The 12,048-nt window shown below is 44.4% G+C and overlaps 1 protein-coding gene across 1 annotated transcript; it reads left to right on the forward strand.

Moving 5' to 3' along the window:
* Positions 1-8,120: 8,120 nt before the first annotated feature.
* On the forward strand, positions 8,121-11,201 carry LOC125508953 (uncharacterized). The gene is made up of 6 exons (XM_048673772.2): positions 8,121-8,554; positions 9,108-9,285; positions 10,376-10,473; positions 10,556-10,652; positions 10,733-10,818; positions 10,906-11,201. The coding sequence occupies exons 1-6, from the start codon at positions 8,357-8,359 to the stop codon at positions 10,957-10,959; spliced, it is 711 nt and encodes a 236-aa protein (XP_048529729.1). The 5' UTR covers positions 8,121-8,356; the 3' UTR covers positions 10,960-11,201.
* Positions 11,202-12,048: the final 847 nt, after the last annotated feature.

A 12,048-nucleotide genomic window follows, 5' to 3' on the forward strand; every position in this document is an offset into this window, starting at 1 on the left:
CTATCGTACATCCACGTTGATGGAGACTTGAACCCATGAAGGGTAACGGTTGCGCGAGTCCACGGAGGGCTCCACCCACGAAGGGTCCACGAAGAAGCAACCTTGTCTATCCCACCATGGACGTCGCCCACGAAGGACTTGCCTCACTCGGGTAGATCTTCATGAAGTAGGCGATCTCCTTGCCCTTACAAACTCCTTGGTTCAACTCCACAATCTTGACGGAGGCTCCCAAGTGACACCTAGCCAATCTAGGAGACACCACTCTCCAAGAGGTAACAAATGGTGTGTTGATGATGAACTCCTTGCTCTTGTGCTTCAAATGATAGTCTCCCCAACACTCAACTCTCTCTCACAGGATTTGGATTTGGTGGAAAGATGATTTGAGTGGAAAGCAACTTGGGGAAGGCTAGAGATCAAGATTTATGTGGTTGGAGTGGAATATCTTGACCTCAACACAAGTGTAGGTGGTTCTCTCTCAGAAAATGTATGTTGGAAGTATAGACATGTTCTGATGGCTCTCTCCACGAATGAAGAGTGGGTGGAGGGGTATAAATAGCCTCCACACAAAATCTAATTGTTACACACAAATCACCAAACTCGGTGGGACCGAATCATGAAACTCGGTCGGACCGATTTAGTTCAAAATGTGAACGTTAGGATTTTCGGTGGGACTGACATGTCAACTCGGTGGGACCGATTTTGTTAGGGTTAGGGCATAACGTAATCACGGTGAGACCGATTTTGGTAATGGACTAACAGAGAGTTGGTCAGGCAAACTCGGTGGGACCGATTCGCTCATCTCGGTTGGACCAAAACGTTACAAAAGGGAAACAGAGAGTTTGCATTGCAATCTCGGTGGGACCGATCGCTCATCTCGGTTTGACCGAAACGTTACGAAGGAAAATAGAGAGATTACAGTCCCATCTCGGTGAGACCGAGATCCCTATCGGTGAGACCGAAAAGACTAGGGTTTCTGGCAGTGGCTATGTCAACTGAACTCTGTAGCGCCGGATAGAAAGTTTCGTTGGGGCCGAGTTTGACTTTTGGTTTGGGACATATGTGGATGTGAGAAAGTAGTTGAGGACTTTAGAGCATATCACTAAGCACTTTGAGCAAGAAAGCCATTAGGCAACACCTCGTCCCCTCTTAATAGTATTGGCTTTTCCTATGGACTCAATGTGATCTTGGACCACTTAAAATGAAAAGATGTAGAGTCCTGAGCTTTGAGCTTGAGCCAATTCTTTGTCCTTAGAATTTTGAGGGATCCACTTTTCTCATCCATGCCATGCCAATCATTGAGCTTTCCTGAAATGTTTATCTTTAAGTAGCATTAGCTCAATGAGTTATATGTTGTTAGGAATTACCAAAACCACCCAGGGATAGTTGCACTTTCACCCTACTATGTCACTGGGTGAGGACACCACAAGATTGAACCCAAAACTAAGCACCTCTCTCATTGCAAGAAAAACCAATCTAGTTGGCCAAACTAAACCGATAGTTCGAAGAGAAATATAAAGATATCTTAATCATGCATAAAAGAGTTCAAAGAAGACTCAAATAATATTCATAGATAATCTGATCATACACAATTCATCGGATCTCAACAAAAACACCACAAACGAGTATTACATTGGATAGAACTCTAAGAACATCAAGGAGAACATTGTATTGAAGATCAAAGAGAGAGAGAGAAGAAGCCATCTAGCTACTAGCTATGGACCCGTAGGTCTGTGGTAAACTACTCACGCTTCATCGGAAGGGCAACAAGGTTGATGTAGCAGTCCTCCGTGATGGAATCCCCCTCCGGCAGGGTGCCGGAAAAGGCCCCAAGATGGGATCTCACGGGAACAGAGGCTTGCGGCGGCGAAAAGTAATTTGGTGGACGCTTCTGATGTTTGGGGAATATTTGAGAATATATAGAAGTGGTTTTAGGGTTGGAGGACTCCCGAGGGGCCCACAAGCCCTCAGGGCTCCCCCCTAGGGCGCGCCACTGATGCTTGTGGCCTCCTCGGGACTCTTCTGGCCCTCTCTCCAAGTTACGTGGATGTCTTCTGGTCCAGGAAAAATCATCGTAAATTTTTATTCCGTTTGGACTCCGTTTGATATTCCTTTTCTGTAGAAGTCAAAAACAAGGAAAAACATAAACTAACACCAGGATCTAGGTTAATAGGTTAGTCCCAAAAATAATATAAAATAGCATATTAATGCATATAAAACATCCAAAATAGAATATATATATATATATAATAGCATGGAACAATAAAAAATTATAGATACGTTGGAGACGTATCAGGAGCAAGTGTGCAGCGGGCTGCTCCATGAGAGGCATCGCGGAATTGGGGGTGCAGGGGGGTGACACCAGTGGCGTCCTTGCTGACGTCAGCGTCGGAGAGGATGAGGTAGGGGAGGAAGGGAGGTGGTGGGTGGAGGGTTTGGTATATCTGAGAAGGGGGCAAAAGAGGTGTCACAGACTTGGGGACGAACTGCGTCGGCATCCTGCCGGGGGAGATGAGGTACGGGGTAAGATCCATGTTCAAGAATTCATCCGATTAACCAGTTAACTTGACGATTAATCCCTACTCATAGGGTCACCGAGTAGCCGATAAACCGAAAAATCGTCCGATTAATTGATTAGATGGCCGATTAACTTGCCGATTAGCCGATTAATCCCCTACTCGCTAGCCAACCGAGCAGCTACCAGTTAATGATTTCCTCAACAATGGGTAAGATACAATGGGGAGGAGAGGGATGGAGAGTTGGAGGTGGAGGTGGGGCTCCTACGACAGAGAGGAGTCAGGAGAGGAGAGATGTTGGGAGCGGCAGGCATCGACATGGCCTGAGTGACAGTGGCCACCTGCTGGTCTTCGGTTCCATTGTTTTCTCCCCTTTTCGAGAAGGATTGAATGCCTTGGTTGTTTCGGTTGGATGAGGTGGGGAACTAGGGATGGATGGACCGGGACTCCCATGTGTCGGATAAAGATCTGATGGTCAAAAACGATGGATGGCAAGCACACCATCATCACCAACTCGATTTTTTATAGGAGTAGAGATCTTGCTTTGTCTACATTATGTCATCATCTCCAAGCATTACTCTGTTTGTTTTGAACTTAATACCTTAAGATACATGCTAGATAGCAGTTGAGGGGTGGAGTAATAGTAGTAGGAGTCAATTGGTTTGACGGTCTACTTATCACGGACATAATTCATATGTATTGATCATGCCATGAAGAATCATCGTAACTATGTGCTATTCTATCAATTTTCCAATAGTAATTTGTTTACCCACCATTGTTATGCTCATGAGAGAGATGCCTCTAGTGGACCTATGGCCCTTGGGTCCATTTTCCATATTTACTAAAACCCTAAATTTGCTCGTTGTTTTGACTTTGTTTATATTCTATTTTATTTTATATATCTACCTCTATCAGATTTAATCCTTCCAATTGGAGAGAACAAGGGGATTGACAACCCTCTTGCCTGTGTTGGGTGCAAGCATTTGCTTTGCGTGTGTGCATGTATCGTTTATCCTATTTGTGTGGTGTCTCCTATTGATTCGATAAACCTTGGTTCTTAACTAAGGAAAAATATTTTTTGCTACTACACTACTTCACCCTTTCTCTTCAGGGAATCCCAACGCCTAACACAAGTAGCACACGACTACCAACATTGTCATAATAAAACTCTAAGTCCAAATCCCTCTCATCCTCGATGATCATGTTTGTGTAAAATTACACAAGCAGCCATGACGTTTGTGAGGGATTTCTTATCCCATAATCGAGTGAAATATCAAACAATGGCAAACTGAGATTGCAACACACCAAATGCCCTCTCAATATCCTTTCGGCAAGCTTCTTGTGCTTCGGAAAATCTTTTGTGTTTCTTGGGTTTGGGGTCATTGATGATCTCCACAAATGTTGACATTGAAGGATAAGTATCGTCGGCCAGTACCCAATTAAAAAACAGTATAACAGAGCCACCTACGAGCCCTCTCAAGGATTTGAGCTCCTCGGCCGTCGAATCACATGTACGGACGTATGTGATCATTTGGGCGTTACTTCCTGCCTCAAATCCCGCTGCATGACTGGACAGCCGTATCTGGGCTGCTGCTCCGTGGGTTGACCTGGGTTTCCTTACATTTACTGGGCCGACTATTCGACAAACGCGTTAAGTGGGCTGTGTATGCGATGTCCGCCTCGTGCCTTTTCTTCTCTCTACGTCTGCTGGGAAAGGCAGAGAGCTGCCGTTATATTGTGCGAGCTTTTCGTTTCCTTTTCTTGCCGGTAGTGGTGATGGTGGACTAATGTTTCATGCGTGCCCTTCTCCTTTTCGTGTTGAGGCTGCCTCAGCCGGCTGTCTTCTGTATCCCCCTCCCGCCGCCCCTATTTTTTCTCACCGTCCCTGGAGTCTGGACCATGCGGCTCTAGGAGGTGAACCTACAGAATGATCGGGGCCGCATCGCTCTCCATCCGCGCGCTCTCCCCGGCAACAAGAAAACCGATCTCCTATCATGTAAGTGTTTCAGTTCTGTCATTTTTTTCGTTGCCTCGCATTGTCGTTCGTGCCATTAGGTCAATCTCAGTTGGCTACAGTCGATCAATTAGTTCCTTTGCTATCGGTCTATTGTATTCAAAATTCAGTAGCTTCTGAGAGCTGTGTGCTCATGTGCAAATGTGCAATTAGTTTGGGAATGCTACTCATCCAGGGGAAAAGTATCTAGTGCTCCCAGTTTTGGGGTACTCCCGGTGCTTCAAATGTCCGAAAAATATTTTAAAAATGTTCAAAAAATTCTGAAAAAAATGCAGCACATCGACGAAACATCGATGTCTCTTGTCACAAAATTTCAAATCAAAAATTGAAACATTGCTCGAGATACGGAAATGACAAAATTTTGTACATAATATAAGTTGGGCTTTAGTTTTGGCCCATTATCACATTGATGTCATATTTGTCATTTTTGTATCTCGAGCAATGTTTCGGTTTTTTATTTGAAATTTCGTGACAAGAGACATCGATGTTCCGTCGATGTGCTACATTTTTTCAGAATTTTTTGAACATTTTAAAAATGTTTTTCGTATCGGAGCACAGGAAGCACCCTAGGTCTGGGAACACTAGATACTTTCCCACTCATCCAGTGAGCTGTATCAACGTACGTCCTTAGTGTTCCTCTGATTTGTGATAAAACTACCAAACATAGATTGTTTTGCTAGGTACCTCCTTGCTTGAAGAGATTTTGTTTTTCCCTTGCTCGGTCTACTCCACTGCATACTACTGATCGTTCCTTTTTCTGTTGATTGTCCGAGGAAACTTCAGGAAAGTTGCTGCATGATATATTTGCTTTATGATTTTGGGGGTGTGCCACTTCAAGATTAAGAGATATTCAAGCCGGGTTGGTATTGTGTCCCTATTCACCTCGGTTGTTCATAGAGCCTTTCTTTTTGGTTTTTTCCATTATGTTGTTTTTAGTATGCGGTGTGCTATGCATCCATTATGTGTGTGTGTGTGACAGGTTTTGCAATTGACAAATCAAATGCGTAAGCATGCATGCCGAATGGGAAGGAATCTCTTTCGCAAAAGAAGCTATTCAAATAAGGTGTGAACAACTTTCTTTTGTTGTATCCCTGCTTGTCTACGCTTAAATACAAAGTACTTTCACAGGTCGAAATGTTGGAAACCTGTTGATGGCCGTTCCTTGTGAAATACGTATGACTTTTAGGAGTACTTTATTTTCTAGAAAAGAGAGCTATGTTTTTCAAGTACTCTCGCCGGTCCAAAAATAAATAGAGGATTAATTTACCAGTGTATGAATAAAGTTGTGGCCAAATAGGCTTATATTATATTGTGTCCTCTATATATTTACACGGACTCCAAACATTCTATAGTCAAAATGTTGAACGGGCGCGGCAACGCGCGCTATTATGATCTAGTTGTATAGTCATGACCATTGATGGTATAGTTACAAGTCGGAGCTTCGCCACTAGCTAGCTGAGAAAATAGATGAGATCTGCCGCAGGACATTGATATCATTAAGGGACCCTGACAAACCAAAGAAACAATGCCAAATCCATAAATCACGTGAAGCCACGACTTCAAGCACAATGGTGTTTACGTTTGTGGCCGATGTATTGCCCAAGCCATCAGGCAGTTCTTCCACCTTCAATGCATGCAATCAATACTACCTAGCATGCTCGGTCATTCCCTTTCTTTGTTCATCGCCATGAGCTTCTTTATGTCTTCCTCGTTTGGAGCTCATAAGCCAAAAAAACCGGGTCATTGTCTTCGAAAAGACCTGAATGCATTTGATGGGGGTATCTTCTCCAATGCGAAGATATTCATCTGCGTAGTCGGCGGAAACACCATATGTAATCACCCTCATCACCGTCGATATTTTTTGATATGCACTAAACCCAACCAAAATGGCGTCGTTCCTACGCCGAGTGAAAAAATGGCAATTTTGCTCACAAGCTTCAACGATGCGTACGAAAAGGGAGCTACGCATCCGATATAGCCTACGGAATAGGTGAGCCGGATATGTCGACACCTTCGTGAAGTAGTCCTTCATGGGCATCTTGTCACCGAGAACTCGATCATGGGGAATGCATGGTCGGTCAACCATGGATCCGCAGCGCTTTCTCTTCGGTCCCTTCTCAAATTTGTCCACGAGATGCAACAACAGTAGGTTGTCGACATCGTCGTCCAGGATCATCTCTGTATGTCCGAATCATCATCCGATGACGACGATGAACTCTGATCCATCTAAAAAAATACCCGGCCATGAATTTCTCCCGGTCAAAATTATTCAAAATAGTCAGCGAGCATTGAACATATCTTCCCCCGAAGCAAAGCCGACCGCCCCTTTCTTCTTTCCCCTTCGGCTGAAGCAAAGCCGCTCGAAACCCCTTCCTCTGGCATGCGCGACTGTCCCTCCAGCGACTTCGGGGCTCACCGGTGCCGGAAACAACCAGATCCACTGGCTACAGGGCCGCACGCAAAGCTCCGGGGCGGATCCGTGGCGTCGGCGATGGCCACTCGCTCGCAGACACAAATGGGCACCCCCGACCTCCAAATTTGGTGGAATAGATGCGGCGCGGGGCAGCAGAGCTAATGGACGATGCAAGGCAGCCAGGGGCACCAAGAACCGGCGGGAAGTGGAGCCGAAACGAAAACGAGCGAAAATGACCTTCACACAAGGAAAAGGTGGATCCGGCAAAAAAATGTGACAAATCCCGTATATATGGCGGAAACGACCCAGAGTTTGCAGGATCCTGTAAATTTTTTTAAAGATGTCCCATTATACAGAATTTATTAGGGTGGCAAAGTCATCCATATCTGGTAAACCGACGATTATTATGCGGGCAGTGCTACGCGTCGATCGACGGATAATGAAAAAATATCCGCCGCCTCGCTGACCATTGGATGGACACCCTAATAGCCGTATGATGTGTCCATGTGAGCAACCATCACTTTGCAACAAGAGTGATGTTGCGGTATTTCTGCAACCGAGTTCTTGTTGCAAGAAATTCCCGCAACAGAGGTCTTGTTGCAGAAAAATCCTGCAACAAAGCTCTTGTTGCAGAAATTTATCGCAACAAAGACCTTGTTGCAGAAAAATAATTTAAGTTTTTTATGAAACAGTGCTCTTCAATATGTCCTTTGCTGCAAAAACAAAACCGCCTCCAAAGCCTCGTCGCCTTCGAACACTCCGCCATAGGAGCTTGCACACCATGGCGATTGACTTCGCGGGCGTTACTGCAGCCCACAAGAGCTTGGGCGGCCAGGCGTTGCTGCAGGAATTTGGGCGGCTAGATCCGGCGAGGAGATCGGCGGCGGCCGACATTCATGGTGGAGGCAGCCGACCGCGGCGGCGCTCGTGCTAGACCATACTGTAACGGCATCGATTCCCATGTCGACAACATAGATTCTCATGGCTGGCTGCCTCCTTATCCGTTCGTGGGAGAGAGATCCAAAAGGAAAGGAAGAAAATCAATCGTTGTAGAGATAGTGTTAAATGGGCCTGACGCAGGACACGCGTCGCACGTATGAGATGATGGATGCTCGCGAGTGATCCGCCGGCTGAAGGTTAGAGTTTCCCTTATTATGCTGGATGGAACTATATATAGTCAGAAAAAAAGCAGAACCTTCGAGAGCTTTCGCTTGAAAAAAGCGACGCTTCGAGAGCGTTCCTGATCGTTCCCCCCTCGGCTTCACCTTCTTCCGGTTCCACAAGGCAATCCCCCCGAGTGCCGTTTCAATCACCGCAACCGCGCACGATCAGAATTCTCGCGCCTGAGGCGGACACCGTGATCCAGCCTTCCAGCCCTTTCGTGTCCGGCGGCCTCTCCACTCCAGTCCCCAGATTATGTGGACGCAGTCCATCTCGCCCGCCTCCGTGTCCGCGCAGTTCCCCTACCCTGCTACCGCCGCGGCGGCGGCCCCGTCGTACTTCCCCGTGCCCTTCCACCTCCAGACTTCGCAGTACCCCACCTGGCCGACGGTGGCCCCCGCGCAGCCGGCGCCGGCGTACAACGCCGTCTACCCCATGCCCCAAGTCCAGCAGGTAATAACTCCCCATTCGCGTGATTTGTTCCAGAGCTCCTCCTTGTAATTTGCTCCATGGACGGATTCTCCCTGTAATTTGTTGGCATAGTGAGCTAAGGTGGTCGGAGATCCGGTGGTGGGAGAGGATCTGGACGCCGCTGTGCGGCTTCTGAGGCTTGGGTCGCCTTTTAGGTTCGAAAACGCATCCAAAGCTGAACTAGTATTTCTTACTTCATTGCTAGCCAAGAAAAGAAATAGGGCGCTGTACAAAATAGCGCCGCCCCTGAAAATATGCTATTAGCGTGCTATAAGTTTTTCTTTGACACTATGTTAGTGTCAAAAAACGTCTTATATTAAGTCATGGAGGGAGTATGGTTTAAGCTATGCAAAGACAAGGATGCGAAGTGATGAGTTATTTCCAACCGAGCATTAGGAGGTTATATGTTATTAACATTAGAGGGTTCTTTCGTAGATAGGTTAGTGAAAATGATCTTTATGTTATTGAACTGGTAGTAAGTACCAAGTCTCCTATTGAGTACTAATAAGTAGCCAATTATGATATTATTATACAGGCACAACAACTGTTCCAGAGAGACTCGCAGATAATCAGCCCTGAGGCTCTCGCCACTGTGAAGGCTGCTATTGCAGATAATGACAAAGACAAGAAAGTTGAAGCAAACAAAAAGGCAGTCCCTCGAAAGGCAGCTGGGCAATGCTGGGAGGATCCGACGTTAGCTGACTGGCCTGAAAGTAAGCTCTCAGTCGTATTTTATAGGGCATTTTACCAAATGTTGCACTTCTATGATCTATATTAGAATGTAAAACATGGTAATGCAATATTTTTGTCACTTGTCTCTCTTAGCAATGAAGCTAACAAACAGCCAAAGCACCTTCCCTCTCCCGGACAAGATTAATGTTCTATGTGCTGTTCTTCTTCTAAGATAAATTGTTGTTTCATTTTTTTGTTAAAGGCAGGTTAAAGAGTTGATGCTTTCACATTGGATCTAGGTGGGCTTGCTGATGATATAGTAAACATTTTGCAATTATCTCTATCCTTACATAAATTGTTCTATTGTGCGTTAAAGGCTAAATTGATCTCTTGTGGATACATTTGCAATTTGCTATTTACATGGACAATTGTGGAAAATGTGATATAAATATTTTGAATTAACCTTTATACATATTTTGAACAATTCTCTGTGATTATTTGTTATGGTTATTTGAGAAGGCTAAAAAAACAAAGAGCCAGCTTCCTTGCTCTTATTGCACCCATCTGTTTGTAATCTGTATAAGCTAACATAGTTAAAATATTTAAATATATCTCAGCTCTGGCAGATTGACCGGCATTTGTTTATGATTTTTCAATGAGCATAAAATCAAGCATGATAATTCACTTTAATCATGGTTGGTATTTGGCAAGACAAAAAATTTCTGTTCGGATGAAATTATATCAAATTATCAGTTTCTTAGAGCGTCTTCATCCCTAACACCCACAATCTAGCCACTATGGTAGATAGATCACCTTTTTATCTCAGTTAACGCCTCTAAGCCTCGCTGACCATATCTCTTAGGATCACCTCTAGTGTCAAGGGCTATAAATTTTAATACTGTATTTGATTTGAAGTTGACATACTTTAAACAAATTAAAGTTAATTACCTTATTATTGGTGGTTGTGATGTTTTCAAATGCAACTTAGGATTTGTATTTGCTGTGTCAGTGCAGGTGTCTCGTCTTCTGCTTGTACTGATTATTAGTAGTTGTGTCATTTGATTGCTTTCCATTGTATGAGTATTTCTGTGCCTTTCATATTTGCAATTCTCACTTCCCTCCCGTGGACAGATGACTTCCGTTTGTTTTGTGGTGATCTTGGAAATGAAGTGAATGATGATGTTCTGACCAAGACTTTTTCAAAATATCCATCCTTCAACATGGCTAAGGTGAGTCTTGCCTCTTCTACCTATGACATCTATTCTATCTCTTTATTTGTAGTGATCTGATTATGAACACATGATGCATCAGGTTATACGGGATAAGTCTACCGGTAAAACTAAAGGCTACGGGTTCGTTAGTTTTGCCAATGCATCGGATCTTGCAGCAGCACTGAAAGACATGAACGGTAAATATGTTGTATTAGGTAGCCTTTTATTTACTAAATTTGTCCTTGTACTGCAGTCAAACTTATGTACTGCTAACCAGGTAAATATGTTGGAAATCGACCAATCAAGCTACGGAAGAGCACATGGAAGAGTAGAATAGACTACGAAGCTTTGCTGAAGCCGAAGGTTAGTTCCCATGACTGTCTTTGTGAGGCCTACTCTACTACTCATATGCTGGTGCTCATTTAACTGATCTGTGCCAAATGCCTGCAGACTCGGCCACAGAAGAAGCTCAAAGTGCAACCAAGAAGTGTTTTACACAAGTGAAGCAAATAATTCTCCTTGTTCGTCATCACAGTATCCACAATGATGTGCAATGCGCATATTCAACAGTTGATGTAAGCCTTTAGCTTTGCACGTGTCAGTGCATTCCAGTTTATGATTGTAATGTAGGTGTAAATATCCAAATGACTAGTGTCTTTGTGGACATCAACTATGTATTTTGATGAATGATTGATTGCAAATGCTATGGATTGTTCTTCTCGCTAGAGAATAATTTGTTTGGGAAACCATTTTTTGCCACAGCTGCTAACAAATGACCTCCAAAAGCGAGGCGGTGTAGATTTTCTTTTTGGAAAACTTTTGATCTATTCATTTTGAATCATGATAGTATAACAAGTACTAAAAATAATGAAAATTACATTTAGATCCAAAGATCACCGACGACTATAAGCAGTGAACCCCGTCATCTTCTGACGAGTGTTGTAGTAGATAGACACCCGGATAGTTATCATGCTAAGCCAGTAGAGGACCAATGTACCAGAACAACAACTGCCGATAACGACAACAACTGCCGATAACGAGAACAACGACGAAAACACATAGATGGGGAGGATCCAGCCTCAAGACATGAACTAGGCAAAACCCTTGGAGGACCACCGCACACGAACGCCGATCGTATCCGAGTAGATCCATCAAAGATATCAACCGAGCTAATTCTGCAAGATCCATCGAAGACAGTTCCACACACCCTCTGATGATTTTAGACCACCATTGAAACAGGTTAGGCGAGGAAAACCTTATTTTATCTTCACACGCCCTCCGACGATGCACCATTGGAATGGGGGCTAGGCAGAGAGAACCTTATTTCACAAACCCTAACAAAAGCAAAGGAAACATCTAAAAACATACCCCTCCCGCAGCAAGGGTCTACCACGCCCCCATGGCCCGACACAAGGTGGACCGCCGGCATCTTTTTTGAAGGAGGCGGCGGCACAAGGTCCATAATTAATTCGGTTGCCCTAATGTGCTCAAAACAGGCTAGGGCCCTCTTTGATTCGCAGGATTTTCAAATCGTAGGAATAGGAAAAGTATAGGGTTGGAGTGGCATGCACACATGAATCCTACATAATTAGC

Source organism: Triticum urartu, chromosome 6A (genome assembly GCF_056163025.1).
Source record: "Triticum urartu cultivar PI428250 chromosome 6A, HENAU_Tu73, whole genome shotgun sequence".
Taxonomy (NCBI): Eukaryota; Viridiplantae; Streptophyta; class Magnoliopsida; order Poales; family Poaceae; genus Triticum; species Triticum urartu.